This window comes from Copadichromis virginalis, linkage group LG5, assembly GCF_057382275.1.
Source record: "Copadichromis virginalis isolate Kocher_CV1m ecotype Utaka linkage group LG5, C_Virginalis_male_GT1.1, whole genome shotgun sequence".
In the NCBI taxonomy this organism is placed as follows: Eukaryota; Metazoa; Chordata; class Actinopteri; order Cichliformes; family Cichlidae; genus Copadichromis; species Copadichromis virginalis.
Genome location: NC_140622.1, coordinates 31918839 through 31945549, shown reverse-complemented (window position 1 = coordinate 31945549; position 26711 = coordinate 31918839). Strand labels below are relative to the sequence as shown.

At 37.0% G+C, this 26711-nt stretch overlaps 3 protein-coding genes and 2 pseudogenes across 5 annotated transcripts; all 5 read right to left on the bottom strand.

Moving 5' to 3' along the window:
* Positions 1-5533: 5533 nt before the first annotated feature.
* On the bottom strand, positions 5534-7041 carry LOC146710100 (enhancer of split m3 protein-like). The gene is made up of 2 exons (XM_085458089.1): positions 6956-7041; positions 5534-6840 (listed from the first exon to the last, which is right to left on the bottom strand). Exons 1-2 carry the CDS (start codon positions 6989-6991, stop codon positions 6514-6516), a joined length of 363 nt encoding a protein of 120 aa, XP_085314215.1. The 5' UTR covers positions 6992-7041; the 3' UTR covers positions 5534-6513.
* Positions 7042-9833: 2792 nt separating this feature from the next.
* Positions 9834-11562, bottom strand: LOC146710099 (transcription factor HES-5-like). The gene is made up of 2 exons (XM_085458088.1): positions 11451-11562; positions 9834-11335 (listed from the first exon to the last, which is right to left on the bottom strand). Exons 1-2 carry the CDS (start codon positions 11511-11513, stop codon positions 11009-11011), a joined length of 390 nt encoding a protein of 129 aa, XP_085314214.1. The 5' UTR covers positions 11514-11562; the 3' UTR covers positions 9834-11008.
* A 2993-nt stretch (positions 11563-14555) lies between these two features.
* LOC146710098 (transcription factor HES-4-like) lies at positions 14556-16049 on the bottom strand. The gene is made up of 2 exons (XM_085458087.1): positions 15916-16049; positions 14556-15804 (listed from the first exon to the last, which is right to left on the bottom strand). Exons 1-2 carry the CDS (start codon positions 16045-16047, stop codon positions 15481-15483), a joined length of 456 nt encoding a protein of 151 aa, XP_085314213.1. The 5' UTR covers positions 16048-16049; the 3' UTR covers positions 14556-15480.
* A 6031-nt stretch (positions 16050-22080) lies between these two features.
* LOC146710097 (transcription factor HES-5-like) lies at positions 22081-22815 on the bottom strand (annotated as a pseudogene). Its single transcript, XR_014920530.1, has 2 exons — positions 22680-22815; positions 22081-22564 (listed from the first exon to the last, which is right to left on the bottom strand). The product of XR_014920530.1 is annotated as a transcription factor HES-5-like (transcript).
* A 2069-nt stretch (positions 22816-24884) lies between these two features.
* Positions 24885-26470, bottom strand: LOC146710096 (transcription factor HES-5-like; annotated as a pseudogene). The gene is made up of 2 exons (XR_014920532.1): positions 26348-26470; positions 24885-26234 (listed from the first exon to the last, which is right to left on the bottom strand). The product of XR_014920532.1 is annotated as a transcription factor HES-5-like (transcript).
* Positions 26471-26711: the final 241 nt, after the last annotated feature.

The window sequence follows — 26711 nt, the reverse complement described above, 5'->3', positions numbered from 1 at the left end:
TACAAATATTCTTGAATTGTCCCTTCTGTTAAAAATTGCATACACTTTAAAGATGTTTTGTCTTCAAATTTTGTTTTACATCACATCATTGTTCCTACTTTACATATGAAATATGTTTTACACCTTATTATAAAATTTGTAGTTGTAGTGCAAGACAGTGATATGGTGATCCTACTTTGGGTAAAAGAGGAATAGCCAATATAACAGTTAAAAACATCAGTTTTTGAAGTCATGCTCCCATTTATCCTGTGTCCCTTCAGGGCAATGGTCTTGATCTATTGTTGCCCTGGGGGTCTGTGAGTCAGCTTCTTCTGGTTTCCCACACTCTGTCCTTTGACTGCTTTCCATGGAAGAGCAATAGAAGTGTGCCTTATTGAGTGTCACATCAGAGTGTCACGTGAATCCAGACTCCAAAAACGTTAAACTTCTTATTCACCTAAAGGTGATATAAATAGATATGCACAACATGTGTTTGAATTTTATTTGGTTTGATGACATGACTTACTATAATCAAACAGAGTAAAATTATATTAATAACACTCCTAATAATCACATAAAAGTGCTTTGTTTTGCACTAAACATGTATGTTTGGCTACAACAGCAACATTTTACAGGCATTTACAGTCAACTTAACAGTTAAGAAATAGAAGAACATTTGTCTTTGATCTTTATAAAGATGTTAGTGATGACATAAAATAATGAGTAGACATTGTTTTCAGCAGGCAGTCCGTTTATTCAACAATGATAAAAGCTCCAACAGGAAGTGATGATACATCACAACAGCAACTTGTGGATTTCGACAAGAAAAGCTGTAATCAGAAAGAGCTGTCTTTATGAAAGACAAAGTTTACAGCAGTTACAGTACTCAGTGTCTTTGACAAATTAATTTGAAATAACACAAAAATATTAATTAAAAACTCACTAAACAAAAACTGACCTTACAGGTCAATATTGATCAAGAGGTGCAAATATCACAATCACATTTTTAACCCACAATAAGGATCAAGAAAATTGTGACAGTAAGAAAACCTTTTAGAAAAAAAACCTCGTAAACATGTGGATCCTATAACAGATCAGCTTTGAATCATTATTACATTTTTGTTACAATCTGTCCTTAAAGAGGACACTTAAGTCACAAATATCATAACCAAAAGGTAATGAAAGCTACTATAACATGTACAGTAAGGATAAAGAATATTTCAGATTTCATTCATGTTACATACATGACAAGATGTTTTCTTCCTTAACACGAAAGGTACTGTTGCCGTCATTTCCCCTGGAAATGTCATCTTGCACACACACAAGAACACACAAAGTAAAGCCTTCTGAGCATACAGAAGAAGAAGTTCATTGAATTTCAAAGAATTCAGTCCTATCATGTTTGATCAATGTGGCCTTTTTAGCTCATCTATTAACTCCAGTCTGTAGGTGTCTACCACACCCCCAGAGGGCGCTGTTGACTGGACACTTGTCTGGACTGTGGAGTTCAGATGAGGGAACTCAACCTCTTGAGAGTTCTTCTCAGAGGAAAACTGCATCTTCTTGAAGCCAGTCAGTAGGTCTCTCTGCTGCTATAGCTGCATCAGGAAACAAACTCTCATTTCCAGGATGTTTGCCTTCTCACATTGCTGTTTGAGGAACTCTGGACCAAGGAGAGACTTGGACTCGTTGCAGCTATTGATTTGCTCTATGCGTAATCATCTGAGGTTTTCTGAGCTGCAGAATGAAGAACAAAGTTGTTAATAAACTTGTTAAAATTTAAAAAATGCAAGTGCCTATAATCAATATCAAAACTGGTTCAAATAAAATCCTCAGTTTACCTTGTGAGCCAGAGTCTGATGTTCCTGGGGATTGGTCATTGCTGCAGTGATTCTAGGCGCCATTCCTGGTTTTATGTCCTGCAGAGATCTCTGTGGAGATCTGTGTTCTGATCTCTGCTGGCTTCATCCCTCTTATTTATACTTCACCATCTCCATATGAATGTGTGGGTTTAAGTCTGGCTGAGATTTCCCACAGTCTGAACCAATCAGCGGGCTCTCTGACACAATAAAGCATGTGGAGCCAGCATCTTAGTCCTGTGTGCCTGGGTGATATTAAGTCCCAGAGGAGGAGACCTGGAGGGAGATGGAGAGGTACTTATTATGTGAATCAGGGAAAGTGGTGACCTTACAGTGAGCAGATCTGCTGCCTGATGCTCGGATCAATAACTTTGACTAAGCTAACACTCATGATCCCATTGCATGAGTGGGGAATGACAAACTTTTAATGTATGAGTTGGTGGCACTTTTTAACATGTCCCACAACTAAGGGTGTACTTGTAATTAAGTGAAATTTTAGCATATTTTATGTCAAATTACAAAGTAATTATATTTACCTGCAAATAGGTAGAGGACGTACACTAGAATAAGAGGGTAACGAGCCACGTTTTTACAGGAAATAAGGAATTAATTATGCTTTAAGTAAATTTAAGTAGTCTGTATGTAATTTGAAATATGTAGAAGTAATTTTAGGTGGTGCATAAGTAATTTTGTTTTAGAGGAAAGAAGTAGTAATTATATTTCAAGCCAATTTAAATAGTGCCTAAATTCTGTGTGTTTTGCAGGCAAGGTAACTCAGATTATGCTGTAAAATGTTTAGTACAGAATTAGTAATTTTAAGTGCAAAATTTCTTTCTCTAATCTTTTTGAAAAACAAACAATATTTCCTCTTCTTACCCTGTAAGTACAGAAAAATGGCACACTCCCATAAACTCCTTTTAAAACTCATGCTTGAACAGAGAAAGAAAAGATAATTAGACTTGGCTCCATCATTATAAGTTCACATAGGCTTCCAAGTGTATAGAACGTCTATCGTACACATTTATGTAATGAATATTAAAGGAAGGCCAAAGTGCTTAGACCTGGGCTGGTTTATAGTATTACTAAACATATTTTTTGCAACTGCACCATTAGTAAGCTGAGTGTTGTTCCCATTGTTTTAGTTTAAATTACTCAGTGCAATAAACTTACTGGTGTCCTTTGTGTCTTTTCACACATGCCATATATCCAGTGTGAGTAGCAAGTTGATCTAAGTTTCCCACACGGACTCTCTGTGTTGTGTTCAATGAACCACAAAGGGATTTCAGTGACAGATGCTGCCTGTGTGTTGTTGAAGAAAGACAGCATTACATCATCAGCCATCTGGAGGGAAAAGATCCCATTGGATGGCTCTGACAGCTTGAAATTTTTAAAATTAGTTTGAAAACTCTATAAGAAGCAAAGTAAAAATGTTTTGCAGGTCCTACTTTCAGTTCACTACATTTTCTACTTTAAGGCATAAATATGACTGATAATTACCAGCCACCAAATGGATGGGAGGGTAGAAGGTTTCCTGTGAGCAAGCAGTTTCCTCAAGTGTGCCATTTCCCTCTGGAGAAACAGCAAACTGCTGGTGGAAAGATAACTAGATATTCTGGATTTTTCCCACACTTCCTCCTTTAACAGAAAATTGGCATGTGCCCATTTCCAAATTAGTTTGAGGATTGTTTTTCTTTGGGCCAAAGTGTGACAAACCTCTTAAAATATGTATCTGACCCAGGACAGTATCCCTTCTGTTAAACAGCTGTATATGTGCTCTTTATACAGGAAAATATAGTATGACAAGTCTCTGTGTTTGCTTTCTAAATCTGGGTCACAACATTTAGGTGAACACTTTATTACACAGCATGAACATACAGACATTCAGCTAACAAATAAAATCTAAAAGTGTAACAATTAGACTATATTATTTGATCGTCTTTGATGGAAGTCGTTATCAAGAAAACTATTTTTGAATTCAACCAGGAAACCATCAGAGATTGTAAAGGAGGAGAGCCTTGTGAGCCTCTGTCATATAACTCAAAGGTTTGTTTTCAGTGCTGAATCTAACAATAATGTGTTTCTGCATAATTTCAAAAAGCCCACAAGGCATAATGGGTAATTTCCAGAACAAGTCTGGTTGTCATTAACCTTAACTTTATTCTGTTTATTTGCAAAACCAGTAGAAGAGAGCAGATTTAATATCAAACTATTCATAATTCACAAGAGGTAATTATTCGGAGAAGTTTCAGAACAGTCCCCTCAAGTTTTTACATTTATGTTGACTAAAGCGTTTTGTTTTACCACAAGCTCTTCCTTGCTGTGCTGCAGAAGTAAGCTTTGCAACATTTGACTGTATGCAGTTGTAAGAATGTCACCAATGAATTCAGTTGTGTAGCTAACTGGCTAACAAGCTAGGACTGTGTTTCTAACACCATGGAGTTTGTATTTTTTTCCCCAAAGTATGCTTGTACAGGGTTTCTTAAGTAAGTCACCAATACTACAAGAATACTTTCACTAATCTTTGGCCTGGTGGTTTTTATGCTGAGGTATTTCTGTTTTAAATAACGTCTTTGCGCCTGAGTCCTGTGTGGTAGGTTTCTGTCTACTCCTGAAGGCTTGAGTTGAAATGAGCTTTTCATTCTGTGAATTAGACTATACACAGCTAGAGCTAAATCCTTAATTTTCAGTGTGTCGCTGTGAAAATATCCGTTGACAAACATTATCATTGACTAGATGAGTTGCTATAGCCCCAGAAAAACTAATCTCAAAGAACTTCATCAGGACTCACAAACCGGCAGCTAACACATTTGGGGTAGTGAGGTTTATGGTGGCACTTGACTTTGTAGTGAATCATATAAAACAGCATTGATCACCATCTTTACAAATACTTTCAGACCATGTGTTACAAGATCAATATGTGTTCTTAGTGCTTATGTTCTGATTATATTGTTTTATGTATTTTAATAATAAAGGCTTGTAAAGCAAGGCCACTTTTGACTCCTAAACCAAGTGCTCAGCCAGACTGAAAAACAGGAAGTTAGTGTAGAGCTGTACAAGCATATAAATAAATACAGGAAACCAGGCAGAAAAAGAGGAACTAGTAACATATAAGGAGTTGTTTGTATCGAAACGATGTGTGACGTGTAAAGTACCAAAATAACACCTATATGAGACACATTTTTAGCTTCTAATGTTGGAGATTCTGCAACTGGCTTTGGGCTGTGCAGGGCTCTCTCTTCCGGAAGATGATTGAATAAAGAATTATAAATGTTTTGACCACTCCTGAGTCGGGTTTTCTCTGTTCTATCATGGGGATCAAAGAATCGAGTTTAATACATGTTTTCAACTCTGGTCCACCTAAAAAAAGTTCTCCAGAAGCTAATGCTTGAAATGGTTGTTTTGTTTAACAATATTAAATTATAATGTTTTAAAAGTACTGTTGACACTGCTTTTTTTAAACAGAGGAAGAGCCAAAAAACACAATTTATAAGAAACAAGTTTCACTTTGAGCCACGCTCCCATTTATAATCTGATCGTTCTGGATCTATTGTTTCACTGGGGCTCTGTAAGTGATTTTATTTTGGTTTCCCACAGTTCCCCAGTTGTTATTCGGTTCAATATGACCTAAACTAAATTAAATAACACTCTTCATCACAGAATTTTGTGCTTTATTTTCCTGTGAACATGTCTTTTTGAGAAACAATTATAATGAGTGCTGGACCTTCTAGGTATTTATAAAAAGTGGAGACTTAAAATGAAGGAAAATGAAGAATGCATATCTTTCAGCAGATAGGTCAGTTATGCCATAAAATAATATTAGAGCACAGTGTTTTCATCGTACAGTGTTTGTTTATTTAGCATGAATGAAAGCTTAAACAGGAGGTGATGATCCATCACAACAACAACTCATAGTTTCTACAAGAGACACTGTACTCATAAAGAGTAGAGGGAAAGCTGTCTTTATGAAAGACAATGGATTTGCAGTATTTAGGAAGCCACAGCAATGTTTTCCTCAAACAAAGCAAAAAATTTACAAAAATTGACCTTAAAACAGGTCAGGTAAAACCATTAAAATAAACTGCATTGTCTCTTCAAATCTGAGAATGACTTTTCTGCAAAACATTTAATTTGATCTTAAAACAGATCCCTTTTCATTAATCACTTACATTAAAGTAAACTTGATGAAAAAAAAGTTTTATCCACAAAGGATACAAATAAAAACTCTCACTGATGATAAAAAGCTATAAATAACCCAATTACACAACTCAACCCACAATGGGTTCTAGTGAGTCCAGTTCAGGTAAAGTTCATTATTACTTTCTGGTCAGAAAGAGGACATTTTAATTTTAGATTAAAAAATCAATAATGGTAAAAAGTATTACTATAACATAATCACTACAAGAAGTACCTCTCAGATATAATAATGATTGCAGATTCAATCAGTTTTCATTCATGCAATATGCATCTTATGATGTTTTTCTTTCCTAACATGCAGGATACTGTCAATGTCATTTCCTTAGGAAACGTCATCTTGCACATACACAAGAACACACAAAGTAAAACCTTCTGTACATACAGAAGAAAAAGTCCACAGAATTTTAAACAATTCAGTCCAGTCATGTCTGACCGATATGGTCTGTTTAGCTTGTCTGGTATGGAGTCCAGTGTGAGTGGTCTACCACGGCCTCCAGAGGTCGCTGTTGTCTTTTCTCTCCAGAGAGCATTGGGTGATGCTGGTCTGGTCTTTCGAGCTCAGAATAGAGAAGTCAGCCTCTTTCAGCTTCTCATCAGAGGCAGTCTGCAGCTTGTTGGAGTGTGTTAGCAGGTTTCTCTGCTGCTGTAGCTGTGTCAGAAAGCAAACGGTCATCTCCAGGATGTCTGCCTTCTCCAGGTTGGAGTCTGGCTGCTGTTTGAGGAACTCTGGAACCAGGAGAGACTTGAGCTGCTCAATGCAGGTGTTGATTCGCTCTCTGCGTAACTTCTCCACCAGAGGCTTTCTGAGCTGCAGAAAAAAGAACAAAGTCATTAATAAACTTGTTCAGGAGTTTTGTTTTTGTTAGCAACAAAATATATTTTCTACAATTTGACAGTTTACATGAACGAAACCTTCAGTTTACCTTGTGGTTCAGAGTCAGATCCCGAGAACTGGTCATGGCTGGATCGCTATGCTGTAGAGGTCTCTGTAGAGAGAATCTGATCCCTTCTGATTTCATCCCTCCTATTTATACTCCATCATCTCCATATGAATGTGTGAGTCTTGGTCTTGTTGAGGTTTCCCACAGTCTGAGCCAAACAGAGAGCTGCTTGAGACAATAAGGCATGTGAGGCAGCGACATTCTGTCATTACCACCGGGAGTATAATAGTTAGCTCCCAGGGGAGCAGGTGGAGGAGATAAAGAGAGTGCAAGAGGGCGCTTTGTGAATCTGTGAAAGGGAGCAGATCTGATATCTCAGCACACCCTTAACATCCTATCAAATACGTGCAAGTTTACTTGATCTAATTAATGAATTATAGCTCTAACTGATAGGTAGATGACATTAGCTCTTTGCTTGTTTACCAAAAAAACTGAAGAGTGAATTGTGTATTGAATGTATTGTTATATTTAATTTGTAATTTATCAAGATATTTCATTTGATACTTTATTTAAACTTTTATCAAACCTTTTTTCAATAAAAAAAATCCAATTTTTCCTGTAATAACATGGTTGAGTGCAAGAGCCTGTGATTTTCTCACTGAAATTACTCAACACGATTATCATGCTGCTGACCACATGCAGTCATCCTTTGACACGTGCCGTATATCCAGTGTGAGTAGCAAGTTGATCTCAGTTTCCCACACTGACTCCCCGCGCTGTGTTCAATTAACCACAAAGGGACTACTGTGACAGATGCTGCCCGTGTGTTGTTATACAAAGAAAGAATTACATCACCAACCATCTGGAGGGAAAAGTTCCCATTGGTTGGCTCTGACAGACAGTTTCAATTTAAAACTGCTGTTAAAAAGTTTATCAAAACTAAACTCAGAATGTTTAAACCTGTCACATTTTAAGTTTTCTAACACTATAATACATTTTGAACTTTGGTGATAATCACTCACTCACTACTGAGTATCAAAGTAATCAACATTTTAACTGTGAGAGTGGGAGGTTTCCTGAAGTGTGCCAAATCCCTCAGGAGAATTAGCCGGCTGCTGGTCGGCTGATCGTTATTCACTCTCAGCTCTGTTCTCCAGAGTTTTCCCACACTTTAGTAAAAAAAATTGACATGTGCCAGTATGTAAGTCAACATATTTTTTTATTGCAAAGGTGTGTGAAATCTTCTGAAAAATCTTGCCAGTTTATTTTTAAAAAAAAAAAACTGGTTGTTCAAACCTTTTTGAGAAAAATTAAAATTCAATAATCTTACAACAAAAAACAAAAAAACAAAACAGATTTCTGATAATTAGTTTTAAATAAGAGTTGCATGTCTGCTACTTAAGCTAAACTGGTACACACGGCATATAGCATCCTCTGATGTTTGCTTTACTTTATTGTTATAGCAAAACTTTTTCACCGAATCCCCAACCTGCAAAACACAGGTTTCAGGTGGTGGATGCTTAAAAAATATAAAATAAGAAGAGAGATTAAAAAATTACTGTGACCTGTAGTTCCTGTAGACTTCCTGTTATTCAAAAAACTTTAGCTTTTTCTGAATGACTCTTTTTCAAGGTTTGTACAATGATTTTCCACATCACCTCTTTGATTCTAGTCCACAGCTGAATCGTTCTCAAACACCTTGTGTTTAAATAGTGCTTCTAGTTTAAGAAGATCATATAACAGTTTTCTGATGGAAATGGTACTGCTGCTTTTTTCAAAGGAAGCGTAGCCATCATGATGATTTAAAACATCTTTCCGCTTGTGGAGTCTCGCTCCCTTTTATCCTCTGTCCCTTCAGGGCAAAGGTCTGGATCTATTGTTCCACTGGGGCTCTGTAAATGAGTTTCTTCTGCTTTCCAACACTTAGTCCTTTCAGTGCTGTCACTTGAGAAACAATAGAAGTGTGCCTTATTGAGCACCACATAAGCTAAAATATACATCATCTTTTAAGATTTAAATGATTAACTTTGAAACAATTATTAAAACATGTGAATCTGATGATTTTACCAGAAAAGTTAAAACACTGCATATTTGATCTTTAAGTTTAAAGATTTGACTTCCAACTGAACAAATTGAAATAACATCGATGGCCCTTCTCATTACAAATGTTGGCTTTTCACTGAATGTGCATTTTTTGGATAAACAATTATAATAAGGTTCTAAAGGTTTGAAGTATTTGTCTACAACAAATGGAGACAAAGATACAGACACATGACAGAAAATGAAGAACATACAGTGCTCAACAAATTTATTGAACCGCCTGTTATAAAACAATAAAACAGACATCTTAGAAATCTGTCAAAAACTTGTTAGAAACTAGAAATTACATTATAAATATGAGCCGGCGCACTGGGTGCCTCTGAGAAGTCAGAAGTTAATTGAGCATTACAATCAATCACTAAAACTTTTTTTTTCTGTTCTGGAATCCAAGTAAGTAATTGTAATTTAGTATCATAAGCAAAAATAATAATGTGCTTTACTTTTTTTTTTTTACTTTTTTTTGTAAAAAACAAAACAAAAAATGTATTGATAACAATTATATTTTAGCATTAAAAATATAATTTTAAATAATGAGTTTGAGCATACTGGTGGATTAACAATAACACAATTACCAATTCTGTTCATTTATAGCAGCTGTTCCACCAAATGTAAACCTTGGGTGCCCCAAAAAGACGTTACATGGACTTCTTCATTCTGAAAACGCTACGTCCAGATAAACAGAATCGGCTTTTTGGGATTTCATTAGCTTGATGATTGAGCATGCGTCAATGCACTTACACTGGGTGGTGTTCTAATAAATTTGTTAGTCACTGTCTGACTAGCATCAATGTAAAAAGATAACAGATCAACTGCATAAAAATTATATGCAAGCACAATGTTTTACACTGGCAGTGTTTATTTATTCAACAAGGACGAAAGCTCAAACAGGTGGTGATGATACATCACAACAACAACTTGTAGATTTCTACAAGACACACTGTACTCAGAAAGAGTAGAGGAAAAGCTGTCTTTATGAAAGACAATGAATTTACAATATTCAAAAACCCAGTACTCAGTGACATTTGATTTCTTTTTCCACTTTCACTAAACAGCAAATGACCTTAAAATACATTGTTATTAACTGCTAAATTCAATTTTTTCTCACAAAGTAAATATTACTTTGTCTTCTCAAACCTGACATTAACAAAAACAGTAATGTTTTCAGTAAAACAATAAACATATTGATCTTAAAACAGATCAGTTTTAGTAATGACATACATTGAGATACACGTCATCTAAATGTCCGCATAGAACAATTAAGATATTAAACTGATCAATAATGATCATGAAGTACCAATATCACTGTCAAGTTTTTACCGACTAAGAAAATTGTGATATTAAGAAAACCTTTTAGAAAGAAGCTGTAAACACTTAGATCTTATAACAAATTCAACCTTGAATTTAGATTAATGTTAAACTGATCAGAAACAGTCAAGAGGTACAAACATCACAATTACACGACTTGCCCACATTGAGTCGTATAGTTAGAAAATCTTCATGAAAGAAATACTAAACATTTGGATCTTATAACAGATCAATTTTGTGTGATTAATATCTACAATCACAATAAATCCTTAAAATGGACACTTAAAATTTAGATCCAAAAAATCGAAAACCAATAAAAGGTAACGTCAATGTCAATTGAAGAAAATCAATAATAGTAAAAAGCATTACTATAACATCATCAGTACATGAAGTACAGAAAGAAACAATTAAAATTGCTGATGCAATCAGATTCAATTAATGCAACATGCATGACATGAAATTTTCTTTCTCAACATGAAAGATATTGCTACTACACTTTCCTTAGGAAATATCATCTGACACACACACACACACACACACACACACACACACACACACAAGAACACACAAAGTAAAACCTTCTGTACATACAGAAGAAAAAGTCCACAGAATTTTAAACAATTCAGTCCAGTCATGTCTGACCAATATGGTCTGTTTAGCTTGTCTGGTATGGAGTCCAGTGTGAGTGGTCTACCACGGCCTCCAGAGGACGCTGTTGTGTTTTCTCTCCAGAGAGCATTGGGTGATGCTGGTCTGAACTGTGGAGCTCAGAAGACAAAGGTCAACTTCCCTCAGCTTGTCATCAGAGGCAGTCTGCAGCTTGTTGGAGTGCGTTAGCAGGTTTCTCTGCTGCTGTAGCTGCGTCAGTAAGCAAACGGTCATCTCCAGGATGTCTGCTTTCTCCAGTCTGGAGTCTGGCTGCTGTTTGAGGAACTCTGGACCCAGGAGAGACTTGAGCTGCTCAATGCAGGTGTTGATTCGCTCTCTGCGTAACTTCTCCACCAGAGGCTTTCTGAGCTGCAGAAAAAAGAACAAAGTCATAAATAACCTTGTTTGTTTGTTTTTTGTTAGAAAAAGAAAAGAAAGACTATCAACTTAATAATAATTTAAATCCAGGAAGTGTTCAATTTACCTTGTGGGTCAGAGTCAAATGATCTGTTGAAGTGGTCATTGGTGCAGCAATTGTAGGTGCCATGGTTGGATCTCTGTGTTGCAGAAGTCTCTGTAGAAAGAATCTGATCTCTGCTGGCTTCCTGGCTCCTACTTATAGTCCCACATTTCCATATCAATGTGTGGGTCTTACTCTGGTTGAGGTTTCCCACAGTCTGAACCAATCAGAGAGCTCTGTGAGACAATAAGGCATGTGGAGCAGCAACATGCTCCTGTATGCCTGGGGGATAATGGTTAGGTCTCAGGGGAACAGCTGGAGGACTGGGGGGAGACTGAGACATGCCCACAGATCACTGTATGAAGCTGGGAAAGTGGTGACCCTGTAGAAGATCTGCTGCCAGATGCTGAGATCAATGATTCTGACTGAGCACCCAGTGCACGTGTGCGGGAATAACAAAGCTGTAATGTATGAATTTCAAGTAAGCAAAAAAAGTGATAGACTAGGTGAATTTCTCTGCATTTTCTGCTTCTGTTGATTTTAACGGAAAATTTTGTAATTTGTATTTCCTATCATAGAGCTTAAATATCTTTTTTTTTTAAAATTTATTCAAAAACATACATTTTGAAAACTCCATAAGATTTTTGAATGCTGTATCTAATTTAATTTGAATTTCTCAATATAATACATTAAAATACTCAAAACAAACTCAATCCAGATGCTACTGTGTCTTGTGACACGTGCGTTGTAACCACTGTGAGTAGCAGGTCGATCTCAGTTTCCCACACTTACCCCCGTGCTGTGGCCATTGAGCCACAAGGGGATTTTTGTCACAGATGCTGGTTGTGTGTTGTTATAGAGACAGTGAATTACATCACAAACCATCTGGTGGGAATGGATCCCATTGGTGGGAATGGATCCCATTGGTTGGCTGGGATAATAACATTTGAAAAGATTATATCAAAATAATTTCTACTTTTTTAATCTTTGACACATTTTGATCCTCGGTTCGTATCTGTGACTGATAACTGACTGAGAGCTGGATTGAAATTTTGGGATTGTGATGGTGGGAGCCTTCCTGGGTGACACAATTTTCATGAAGTGTGTCAAATCCCTTTGGAGAATTCACAGGCTGCTGGTGGAGTGATTGCCACTGAACTCTAGTCTCATGGGTTTTCCCACACTTCTATCATTTGCCTAAATAAGCATGCCCCAATTTACAAGTTAATTTTCATCTTGAAGATTATTTACCCATAGTTCAGTTTGTGAAAGTTGAAATTATTATCACTCCAACAAACTGGAAAGGGACTTAGAATGCTTTACATCAGGAATGGGGAGGCCAGATACTGCAGCATACGAAGAAGCATACAGAGGTTCAAGATCTGTAATAAGTGAATTCAACTACAGTAGGTTAACCTCAGCTAATAATGGGTAATGTTTGAGTATTTATTCATCCTCTGGCCTTTTGCTGAGATGCTAAATCTTTTGTAAACCTTATGCTGTATATGTTAAGACTGCAGGGCAGCTCACTGGTGTGGTGGTCAGCACTGATACTTGATATTAACAAGGTCAGTGGTTTGAATCCAACATGAGACCTTTATGTACAGAATTTGTATGTAGTCCCCTCTATTAGGATGTTATGAATGGATGCCATCACTACCCCTATTAATTTAACTTTTCTGTATCCTCTAGCTTTATTTTCTCCTGTGCAGACTGAGACAACATCAGTGTTTTGCAATAAATTTCCAGCTAGCTATCTAATTAGACAGCTGTTTTCTAGAAATCCCCAGTGACTTTCATTGTTTTTTAAAGTGGTGATTTGTGAGTTTTAAATATTAGCTTGTGTTTTCTCTCAGAAAAGTGGGGTACTAATAAAATCGACTATGTTAACCGGATAACTTGCAGAACCTAAGAATTAGTGATATCCATCCAATGTAAAGCTGTATCTATAGCATGTTTCTAGAAACAGTATGTCTTGTTGAGCAAGATTCCCTTCTGTCAGGGGCATGGAGGCAAGCTGTTACATGTTCATCTGGTTTCTCTGTTTCATATTATCTTGGAAAATATATTCCTGAGAAAGAAACGACTTTGATTTGAGTGCCAACAAGACATAAACATGACAAGAGAGAGAAAGACTGTCTACAGACTTGGCAAAGGGTCAAGTGAATGAATGAGAAGAAATGCTGAAGTAAACTTCAGGCTTCTTGCAGTTCATTTTGAATAACCTTTATATGCCTACTTAAAGAGTTTGCATGGGCACTTTTAATTAAAGACCTCTAGTTTGTTCAGTTTAACTTGGATCCACAAATACTTATGAAACCATCTGTGACAGGGAGCTTCTTCATTTGGGCTTGAACTTACAATAGGCGTTATGACGAATAGATTTTTAGACCCCAAAAAATTAACAACGATTGAATGTGTGACACGTTGAGCAGTTTGCACTGTCAATAACAAAATTATTCTTTCATTCGTGTCTTTAATTTAAATCCACACAAGACACTTTCGAAGATCTCTTGTTAAAATAGAGATTAACAATAAGAAATGACAATTAAAAAAAATGGTGTTGCTGTTTTATGTAAGGAATGGACAAAATCATGGCCAAAAAGACAACAACAAAACGATTAGAAATAGGGAGTCAGGCTCCCTTTTATCCCCTGTCACTTCAGGGCAAAGGTCTGGATCTATTGTTCCTCTGAGGCTCTGTGAGTGAGTTTCTTCTGGTTTCCCACAGTCCGTCCTTTCAGTGCTTTCACTACAGGAACAATAGAAGTGTGTCTTAGTCTGCATGTCATTAGATTTCATTTGTGACGGTTTCATGGAAGTGAGAGCTACAACAGAAACACTTAATTTTATCAAAGTAGCAGTGTCTAAAAAGTGTCTTTTATTTTTGTTTTAAAAACCCAAATATCCAGAAAGTTCCCCTCATTAAAAAAAGAATTGAACCTTGTTTTTCTTTTGTATGCTCTAACCTAAATAGTTTTTAGACTGCAGCATTTTTAATTGGATATGTAAATTAAACAAAGATCTGTGATAAACACCCCTTAAATTGACCTAAATTGGAAGTGAATGGAGTACATCTTTGCCATTACTTATGAAAACCACAACAAACAACATGGAAATACAGTTTTCACTTGGCAGTGTTTGTTTATTTAACAAGAGCCACATAAAACATAAATGCTTTAAACAGGAAGTGATGACACATCACAACGACAACTTGTAGATTTCTACAAGCCACACTGTGCTCAGAGAGAGTGAAGGGACACCGTCTTTGTGAAAGACAAAATATTTACAGCATTTAAGAACACATTAATCAATATGAAAACTATTAATATCGACCTTCAAACAGATCACATTTACGTTCCCAAAGGAAAAAAAGAAACACCTATCACAAAAAAGCTGACAGTGTGAAACATAAAATATTAATCTTAAAACAGATTGGTTTTCAGTAATCACAAAGTGATCAGTGTTTGTCAAAAGGTACAAATAATATACTGTTTAATCCTCAGTGAAGTGGGGGTTAAAATGGTCATATCAAGCCTTTTATAATTAAAAGGATAAACAACTGGATCTTAGAACAGATCTGTTTTGATATTAAATGGGGGTCAAGTTTAATTTTACAATCAGTCCAGAAAAAGGACATTTCAATCTTAGATCACAAGGGTCAAAAACCAACAAACAAAATACTACATTTGGTTCATGCAACATGCATGACATGAGGTTTTCTTTCTTAATGTGCAAGATGTCATTTCCTCAGGAAATGTCATCTTGCACAGAAAAAAAACAGACAAAAACTATAGTACTATATATACAACTATGTTACCATAACACGTACATTAGGCATTGATAATAATCGCTGATGCAATCAGATTTCATTCATGCTACATGCATGACAAGATATTTTCTTCCTTAACACGAAAGGCTCTATTGCTGTCATTTCCTCAGGAAATGTCGTCTTGCACACACAGAAGAACACAGAAAGTTCAAATAATTCAGTCCTGTCACGTTTGACCAATATGGTCTCTTTTTTCTTGGTATTAACTCCAGTTTGTCGTGTCTACCATGGCCTCCAGAGAGCGCTGTTGATCGGACATTTGTTTTTTTTGGTGATCATGTTCTGGACTGTGGAGCTCAGAGGAGAGAAGTCAGCCTCTTTCAGCTTCTTATCAGAGGCAGTCTGCAGCTTGTTGCAGTGCGTCAGCAGGTTTCTCTGCTGCTGTAGCTGTGTCAGGAAGCAAACGGTCATCTCCAGGATGTCTGCTTTCTCCAGTTTGGAGTCTGGCTGCTGTTTGAGGAACTCTGGACCCAGGAGAGACTTGAGCTGCTCAATGCAGGTGTTGATTCGCTCTCTGCGTAACTTCTCCACCAGAGGCTTTCTGAGCTGCAAAGAAGAATAATGCAATTAATAAATTTGTTCGGGAGTTTTGTGTTAGCAAGAAAATATAATTGATACAATTTTATAGAAAACAAATTCCATTAATTTTTGATTTACCTTGTGAGTCAGAGTCAGATGCTCCTCAGAACTGTTAATTGCTGCAGGGATTTTAGGTGCCATGCCTGGATCTCTGTGCTGTGGAGATCTCTGTAGAGAGAATCTGATCTCTACTGGTTTCATCCCTCCCATTTATACTCCAGCATCTCCATATGAATGTGTGGGTCTTAGTCTGGTTGAGGTTTCCCACAGTCTGAGCCAATCAGAGTGCTCTGCGAGACAATAAGCCATGTGGAGCCAGCAGCATGCTGCCGTTAATGCCTGGGGGATAATAGTGAGGTCTCAGGGGAACAGGTGGAAGACTGTGGGTAAACGAAGGGAGTGTAACAGATCTCTGTGTGATTATGGGAAAGTGGTGACCCTGTAGGGAAAGGAGATCTGCTGCCTGATACTGGGATCAATGGTTTTGACCGAGCACACGCTGATTATCCCATCACATGTCAGGGAAAAACATTCATGTTTTAATGTAAAAATTATGGGTAAAAATAAAATAATGGGATTAATGGTTTATTTCGCATGTGTTGTTTATAATGAGATTAATATTAAGGGAAACTGTAAACATCAATTTGATTTTAACTGATAATTTCATTTATACTATTGTATAAAGAGTTACAAATTTTGTTTTATATATATATTTTACAAATGCAAGAATATATTTTGGTGTTGTACCAATTAATTAAATCATAATGTCTCTAGAAAATAATCATGTAGCCGACCAGATGCAGTCATGTCTTTTGACACGTGCCATATAGTGAGCATGAGTAGCAATTTAATTTCAGTTTCCCACACCCGTGTTATTGTCAATGAACCACAAAAGAACTTCTGTTGCAGATGCTGTGGGTTGTTATAGAAACGTGAGGTTACATCACCAACCACCTGGAGGGAAAGAATCCCATTGGCTGCCTTGGACAGATGTTACAATTAAAATTTATAATAAAAAAAAACATTCTTAAAGTAATCAAATTAGGGTACCACAATTTGGAAAGTATTATTTTCAGTTTGCAATCAGCTACACATTTTATACCTCTAATGCTAATCATGATTACTGATTACTGACCATCAACTACATCAAAATCTCACCTCTTAGGGTCCTGGGGGTGGGGGATGGTGGTGGCAGTTTCATGAAGTGTGTCCAGTGCTTCTGGTGGATAATTCACAACTGGTGGGGTGAATGTGTCCTACTCTTTTCTCCAGAGTATTCACTTAACCATAAATAAATAAATAAATAATAATAATAATAATAATAATAATAAATAACTCTTGTGCCCTGTTGCAGGTTGAAAATTCTCCCATAGAATCATCTTTAAAAATATTTACCTATGTAAAAATAAAACTGAATGTCATGCCCTGTCATAATTGACATAAATAACTTAAGCAAAAATATTAACAGTATTGGATGGCCTTCAACTTTTTGTCACTCAGAGTTTACATGAAAAACAAGAAGGTCAGATTTTGCAGCAGCTGAAAAAAAATATGTACAGCTGCAGCCTGTGGGTGGAATTAGATTATTTAGAAACTGAAGTTGTTTCCCCTTAACTTAAACCTCACATAGTCTTAAATGTAACAGGATACAGCTTCATATTGTAATGCTTAACCTCACTTCAACTTTACTCTAACCCGCTGTGCTTACTATGAGCTCATGAACCTTTGTAGTTAAAACAAATTTAACAACAACGGGTCCACTACAGCTGTGCCATTAAAAAAATGTTGTAACTGAATTTTTAAATTACTGTAATGTATTGCTAAATTATTTTAGTTAGTTTGACCCCAAAAATAAAGATCTATCTCAAACTCTGCAAATGAAACAGTTTACTGAACAAAATAGTGGTGTGATATATAAAAAACTAGAGTAACAGTTTTAATCAAAGGCTTGATGTTAAACTGATTGTTGTAAAATAACAGACGTTTTAAGCTCTGTTCTTTCAGGGCAAAGGTCTGTATCTGATGGTCCAGAAGGGCTCTGCAGACAAGTTTATTCTGGTTGTTGACTATTCGCTGCTTTTATCATTGACCGCCAGAGGGCGCTGTTGTTTGAACATTAGTTTTTGGTGATGCTGGTGGAGCTCAGAGGAGAAAGTCAGCCTCTGTCAGGTTCTTGTCAGAGCACCAGAGCAGCTGGTTCAGCAGTGGGTCAGCAGGCTTCTCTGCTATCAGCTCTGCTATTTGCTCTGCTGTAGCTTTGTCAGGAAGCAAACAGTCATCTCCAGGATTTCTGCTTTCTCCAGTTTGGAGTCTGGCTGCTGTTTGAGGAGCTCTGGATCCAGGATAAACTTCAGCTGCTCAACGCAGGACTTAATTCTGCCTTTGCACAACTTCTCCACAAGAGGCTTTCCCAGCTGCAGAAAGTAGAAAATACATTTTTAAAAAATTCAAGAATTTTGTTTTAGTAAAAATGTATCTAATTTATTACAAGTTTTTGACAATTGCGTCAATTTGTGATTTACCTAATGAGTTGGGATCACTTTCTCCTGATAAGCGATCATTGCAGTAGGGATGTAGGTGGATCTCTGTGCTGTAAAGGTCTCAGTGGACAGAACCTGATATCCCTCCCATTTATACTTCACCATCTCTATATGAATGTTTGGGTCTTTCCCTGCTTGAGTTTTCCCAGTCTGAGCCAATCGTGCTCCTGTTATTGCCCAGGAAACAGTGGCTAGAGATCAGGGGAACAGGTGATGGACTCTGGGAGAGAAGTACTCTCAGAACTCAAATTGAATCTCAGAAAATAGAAACCCTGTAAAGAAAACTAATATGACTCCTCATCCCAGCTTAATGATCTATTAACGATCTAATTAATGAACCACATATAAAGTAAAACTTACTTCAATTTTTTGGTCTCAATTTGTTTGATAATTTCTAAACCCAAACCTTTAATGCATCTTTTTTTAAATAAATAGTCAACTGAACATCATTCAGTTTTAATGAAATGCTTAATTTTTATGCAGGATAACAAGTTATGTTTACTAACATGTTGACAGTTTATCAGATTGGTATTGTGGGCTGTTTTAGTTTTCTGATTGGTTTGCTGTAGTTTATTGCATTACTCAAGTACTCAAGGCAATAATTGTGCTGTTGCTCTTGTGTCAGTGACATGTGCCTTTTAGTCAATGAGAGTAACACGTTGATCTGGGTTTCCCACACTCACTCCCTGTGCTGTTGTCAGTGAGCCACAAAGAGACTTTAGTGGCAGATGCTGCCTGTGTGTTGCAGTAGAAAGAAAGCATTGCATCACCAACCATCTGGAGGAAAGGATCCCATTGGCTGGCTCTGAGTGGTAGTAAAATTTGAAATTGTGGTGAAAATCTGCCATAATCAGAGTAGTTTCACATCATATTTTCAGGTTGCAATCACTGTGATGGGGTGTTCATGGGGATTGCTGAAGTGTGCCAAATCCCTTTGCAGTAATAAAAAGCTCCACAGTCCTCCAAAATTAGCAGGTGCCTGCCTACAAATAGACTTTCATTAATGGACTGCACACGTGCAGGTGCTACACAGTGGATGGGCTTCTCAGCAAATAATTGCCCATTAAGCCTTGAATGCATTTCTTGAACCCCATGATATACATCTATAACACATTTTGAGTTTGATCAAGCATTGTTTATTTAAACTATTGTTTGTAATGATAAAGGAATTGTTTCCTTTTGGAAAGCCAGATATCATAAGCAATATACTGTAACTTGGACTTCAGCTGTTATTCTCTTAGTTAGAAAAAGAAAAAGTATGATGGCCCGTGCGATTTTGTAATTTGAGGAGGGTTTAGACTCCTGATTCCTTGTTAATCTGTCAGGGCAAAGGTCTGGATCTATTGTCCCACAGCAGCTATGTGAGTGAGTTTTGCCTGGTTTCCCACACAATTCCCTTTCACTGCTTTCACTGGAAGAACAATAGACGTGTGCCTCATTATACAACACATTAGATACATTGTCTGACGTCAAAGGGATGTGTTTAAAGTTACATTTAAAAAAAAAATGAAAACATGCACGAATGCACAAAAACATGAATTGGTTTGATGGCTTAATGTTGTTCAATTAAATACAGTGACACAAAACGAATAATTCAGCTTCATTAAATGAGTTTCGATTATATTGCTCCAGACTTTGATAATTTAGTTAAATAAAACATGTGTAGTTTGATTGTCTGTTAAATTTCTTGAAAACTGATAGCCTGGTTTAAAGATGAATTACATTTATATAAATTGGCATGTTTTTTTTTTAAATATTTATGTTAAACGTCAACAAAAAAAAACATGTCTACTCACTGTACTGAACAGAGAAACAGCTGTCTTTATAAAAGACACAAACAGATTGTGTTTCACATAAAGCAAGGTAGATGTTTACAAAGTTATGAGCACCAATTCGTGACTTTGTAGCGACAAGTTCACACCGTATATATTCTGCCAAACTATGAGAATACTATGTGATCATGAAATGTTTTTTGGAATTGGACTTCTCTGTATGTTATTTTTAAACTTTTTCTCTCTCTTTGAATTGACTGTAAGTGCTGAAAATTGCTAGTAGGAAAAATACACAGTTTTTGTGCTGGACAAAGTCATCTTGTCCATGTCACATGTGTGTCCTCTGTCTCTGGTTTGTAGCTGCTCTCAGTTTCCCACACTCAGTATTGAATCATGTGGTCAGTGCACGACAAAAGGACCCTGAAAAGACATTATATAAAGGTTTGGCTGTGCTTTGACTGAAACTGCGTGACGTCACTAACCATCTGGAGGGAAAGTACATGATTGGTTGGCATGACCAGGCCTGATAAAAATCCCAAATTACTGTCAAAACCAAATCAGTTGTTTATAACTAAAACAATCTGCACCTAACTATTACACTTAATGGAGAAATTTTGGATTGCACATAACCAACTAGTGATCGATAGTTAAGGACTCACAGCCTAATTTGGTTCTAAAGTGTGCCAACAATCCACCGCTGAAAGGATGTTAGTGACATATTTTATGTACATTCATTTTGGACGCTTATTAATAAGAATAAATATTTGCATGTTAAGTATCTTAACACCTGTATGTTTAACATGATCGGTTTTCAGCATTATGCCACCATATTCCATTTCACTCTCTGTCTACCGAGGACAAAGATCAACATTCATTGTCCCCACTGGGGCTCTGTGAGTGAGTCTCTTCTGGTTTCCCACACTGCGTCCTTTCACTGCTTTCACAGGAAGAACAATGGAAGCGTGTCTCCTTACCCATAACATTAAAAGACAATAGTTATCGTTGAAGTTTTGGCCCTCCCATGGCCTGGGGACTGCTCCAAAGTGGTGGCCAATAATTTGTTGATATTTGAAGCTCAAGAAAAAAAAACATTTAAATTTGAATTTTTATATTTAAATGAAGTCCTCTTCCAGTTGTGAATTTCCACTTTTTGATTGAATTATGGATTGACAAATGAACAAAACCTTGTATGATCACAATATTTCTTTATTAAGACACACTCAGTATTAACATTTTATAAAGGCTCCAACGGGAGGTAGATAGAGGTGATGATACATCACAACAGCCTGGTACCGTACTCAAAATGAGTGGAGGATCAGTCATCTTTACAAAAGACACCAACAGTATGATGTGAATCTTCATATCAGACTTTCATAAAACATGCTCGAAAAGGCATTATCTTAAAACAATCACAAAGTGATCCAAATAAGTCAATCCACTGTCTATACAGTGTATTTATCAACTTAAATGCATTTAATTGATACACCAATGATTCTAAAAATGAAAAATAATCTGACATTGTGTCATTCCCATAGGGATTATTTTTTCTAGTTCTTTTTTTTTTTTTTACATGAAAAAGCAGAATAACAGGTTATGAAAACATCTGTACATACAGAAGAAAGTTTTCATGTTGACATGATGCTTTCTGTCTTTAGTCAAAAGTTATTGTTTGGGTCAATAACAAACTAAAGATAACAAATGTTAATATAACATCATCAGTACCTGAAGAGTAGGTAATATTAATAATTTCAGATGCAATCAGATTTCATTCATGCAATGTGCATGACAAGATATGTTGTTTCAAAAAACAAAATACTTTGTTTCTTTGATTTCCTCAGGAAAAAAAAAATCTTCCACTAAAAACCAAAAAAAGTAAATTGTTCTGTATGAACAAGAGGAAAAATCTTAAAAATCTCTGAATTACAGAAGAATGCGGCTCTGAATTCTTTGACCAATATGATCATTGAAGTTAGTAAGGCTGACTGAAGACTGTAGGTTTCTACCACGGCCTCCAGAGGGAGCTGGTGAGTGTGTTGTCTTTGGTGATGCTGGTCTGGACTGTGTAGCTCAGAGGAGAGAAGTCAGCCTCACTCAGGGTTTAACAGAGGAAGTGTGCAGCTGGTTGATGTGGTTCAGCAGGTTTCTCTGGGACTGAGTCTTCACCTCCACCTTTGACAGGAAGTTGACCATCTCTTGGGCACACCTGGAATAGCTCTGTTCAAGAACTCCTGATTCTGTGGTTTGACGCTGCTGCAGTCTTCTCAGGTAGCAAACGGTCATCTCCAGGACGTCTGGCTTCTCCAGTTTGGAGTCTGGGTGCTGTTTGAGGGGCTCAGGACCCAGAAGAGACTTGAGCTGTTCAATACTGCTGTTGATTCTCTCTCTGCAGATCTTCTCCACCAGAGGCTTTCTGAGCTGCAAGAAGAAGAACAAAGTCATTAATAAAACAGTTCTGGTGCATAGTTTTATTGTTATCAAACAAAATCTTTCATGAATAATGAATGACATTCTGATCTGATCTCCAATTTACCTCATGATTCAAAGAGAGATGATCACATCACATGGTCCTGAGAATTAGTCATTACTGGAGAGACTGTAGCTGCCATGGCTGGATCTCTGTGCTGTAGAGGTCTCTGTAGAGAGACTCTGATCACTGCTGCCTTCATCCCTCCTATTTATACTCCCACATCTCCATATGAATGTGTGGGTCTTGGTCTGACTGGAGTTTCTCACAGTTTTGACCAATCACAGAGCTGTCAATTAGAGAAAAGAAATCTTGCCCGCCACATTGATACATCCCAGGGGAACGAGTGGAGCACTTTTGGGTGGGTGTGTCAGCGTAAAAGAAAAGCTCTGTGTGAATCTGAGAAAGTGGTGACCCTGTAGAGGATACATCTGCTGCCTGATGCTGAGATCAGTGACTTTGACTCGGCACACGCTTTTCAAATCAAACTGTTTCTCTGATTAAGATACTTTTCAAGTCTCACCTGACACCCACTTAGTGTCATTGATTATCCTGAAAGTAACATTTTTGGTTCTCACACAAACTCAATCAGACATCAGATGGTCTGTGTGTTTTTCTATGGAAAAATCATTTAATGTCAGATCTGATCTTTTCCTTCTGACATGAAATTCAACTCATGTGGCAAAGTTACCAAATTTCTGAAGTGTTGTAGAGAATGTTTAAAGATTAAATAAAAAAATCACTGAGATAGTTCTGCGAGGAAACTACAAAATAATAGCAGTGATAATAACAAAAAATATTGTTTCATTATAACATATAGAATGGATTTATCTTTTTTTTTTCTGATGTCCAGATGTAGCAGGTGTGTTTTTTGCTTTTCAGTTTGTGGTTGGTGTGAGCAGATAGTTGTCCTCACTTTCCCACACTCAGTGCTGAATGATGTGGTCAGTGCACTACAAAGGTCTTTGAAAGGAGCTTTTGTGATGGTCGGTGGCCGTGTCTTCCAACAGAGACAGAGCCTGACGTCAACAACCATCTGGAGGGAAACAACATGATTGGTTGACTCAAAATTTACTCAAATTTCAAAAGCTGAATATTTTTGCTTTCTGTAATAATATACAATCCATGATCCACTATTTCAGTTTACAGTTGGACAAAGTTTGAAAATTGCCCATCATGAAACTTTCATGTTTTCACAAGCTCCAAATCTCATGTTCTGAAATGCAGGAGAAGGTCAAGGCAGCTGTTTCCTGAAGTGTGCCAAATCCCTCTGGACAATAGTCAGAAACCCGTGTGGTGAAGAATGCAAATCAACTTGAACTGTGACCCTCCTTCTCTTTGGTCCTGGAGAAGAAAAAGGCTCCTCAAGATGTAATTTTATCTACATGTACAATATGTATGGATCTGTGTGAATTCTGGTAAATATATGTATTATAGATTAAAACAGCAGGTCACAGTTTGGGGGTAAAAAAAAATCACAAACACTTTAAAGTTATGATCATAAAAATGTTTATAGATATTGTAATCTCATAAATTCCTCCATTAAATTACAACTACATTATTTCTTAAGTGCTACAAAACTTTGGAGATCAGCAAATATTTTCATGTTATTTTATTTCATGGTATGTTAAAAGTAAGTAATCCCATACAAATGTGTTGTTGTTTTCCATCATCAGTTTTCATTCCATCATACTACCTTTCGACATGTTTCTCCTCAGGACAGAGGTCAGCATCTGTTGTCCCGCTGGGGCTCTGTGAGTGAGTTTCTTCTGGTTTCCCACACTCTGTCCTTTCACAGTGTCACTGGAACAACAATAGGAGTGTGTCCCCTTACCCATCATGTGAAGAGACAATAGTTATCATGAAAGTTTTAGCCTCCAAGTAACGACTGCTCCAAAAATGGTGACTGCTTAAGGAAAACATGACACACATATCATTACTTATCGGACTATTTCAATCAAGCTATTGCATATACAAAAAGTCCCATATGAGTTATAACTCATCAGATATTTTAATTTGATTTGAATATTATTGTCATTTTAATTTCTGTGACATTTGGATTAGAATAAGGCTCCAGATATGATCATGAAGCCCTCACCTGTCACCCTACTACACCATAGTCCTGGTGTGAGCTTTGCTGTTTTTACAATATATAGTGATATTGGCCCAATAAATGTATAGGATGCCTAGATGAGTGATCCACTATCACTACAAGACATATATGCGTAACATAGAATGAAATGATAACAGAAACACTTTGATGTCCTTTCAGTGGTTGTTTATTAAGATAAACAGAGCGTCAAGTTTATATATGAGAGTAAGATAAATGATGATGCATCACAACAATAACTTGGTAACATCACCAAGACACTGCACTCAAAATGAGTGGGGGACCAATCATCTTTACAAAAGACACAAACATTATGACATGAATCTGCATGTCACATTTTCATAAAATACACTTTGGAATAAGCACAAACTGCACTTTATAACAAAGACAAAGAACAAAGGGATTCTACAACAAATCACATTAAAACAATCACAAAGTGATATGAGTAGATGAACCAAATCCACTGACTTTACAGTGTCAGGTATATAATCCTCTTAAACAAAGGACAAAAATAAATCTGGCTCTGACACAGAACAATGCAGAATAATCACAAAGATTAAAATTAGTTTAGAAGAAACATCTCAGCAACATTTGAGCAATCGTGTGTTATCAACATGATAAAATTCAAGAAGTAATAAACTTCATTTCAACATAAGTCACCACAATGTGATGCACATTTTTACATACACTGCTAGTAAATATCAGCAGTAAATGCAAATTGGAACAAGAATGTCAAATGTTCTTTCTTAACATGAAAGAGGAGCTTGTTTCATTCTTTCCATAGGAAATATTTGTTACATGAACATGTGAATTATGCCTGGTTTTACAAACACCTTCTGTACATACAGAAGAAAAAGTTCCTTAAATCTTTGACCAACGTGGTCTCCAAACATCTCTGTGGTATGACAAGAGGCTTTCTCTCTTGACTTGAAAGATGTTGTTGGTGTCATTTGCTCAGGAAATATCATCTTGCATGAAGAACAAAACAAAGAAAAACCTTCTGTACATACAGAAGAACAAGTCATTGAATTTTCTTTCCCTGCAATCGTTGACCAATATGATCAGTGTAGATTATTTAGTAGTGATTCCAGTCTGCAGGTTTCTACCACGGCCTCCAGAGGGAGCTGGTGAGTGTGTTGTCTTTGGTGATGCTGGTCTGGACTGTGTAGCTCAGAGGAGAGAAGTCAGCCTCACTCAGGGTTTAACAGAGGAAGTGTGCAGCTGCTTGATGTGGTTCAGCAGGTTTTTCTGGGACTGAGTCTTCACCTCCACCTTTGACAGGAAGTTGACCATCTCTTGGGCACACCTGGAATAGCCCTGTTCAAGAACTGATTCTACGGTTTGACGCTGCTGCTGCAGTCTTCTCAAGAAGCAAACAGTCATCTCCAGGATGTCTGCCTTCTCCAGTTTGGAGTTTGGCTGCTGTTTGAGGGGCTCATGACCCAGAAGAGACTTGAGCTGTTCAATATGATTCTCTCTCTGCAGATCTTCTCCACCAGAGGCTTTCTGAGCTGCAAGAAGAAGAACAAAGTCATTAATAAAACAGTTTTGGTGCATATTTTTAGTGTTATCAAACACAATCTTTAAAGAATAATGGATGACATTCTGATAATATCCAATTTACCTTATGATTCAGAGTCACATGATCCTGAGAATTAGTCATTACTGGAGAGACTGTAGCTGCCATGGCTGGATCTCTGTGCTGTAGAGGTCTCTGTAGAGAGACTCTGATCACTGCTGCCTTCATCCCTCCTATTTATACTCCCACATCTCCATATGAATGTGTGGGTCTTGGTCTGACTGGAGTTTCTCACAGTTTTGACCAATCAGAGAGCTGTCCATTAGAGAAAAGAAATCTTGCCCGCCACATGCTCAGTGGTCATATTAGTAGGGGACAATTGATACATTCCAAGGGAACAGATGGAGCACTTTTGGGTGGGTGTGTGTGTCAGCGTAAAAGACTCCGAAAGCTCTGTGTGAATCTGAGA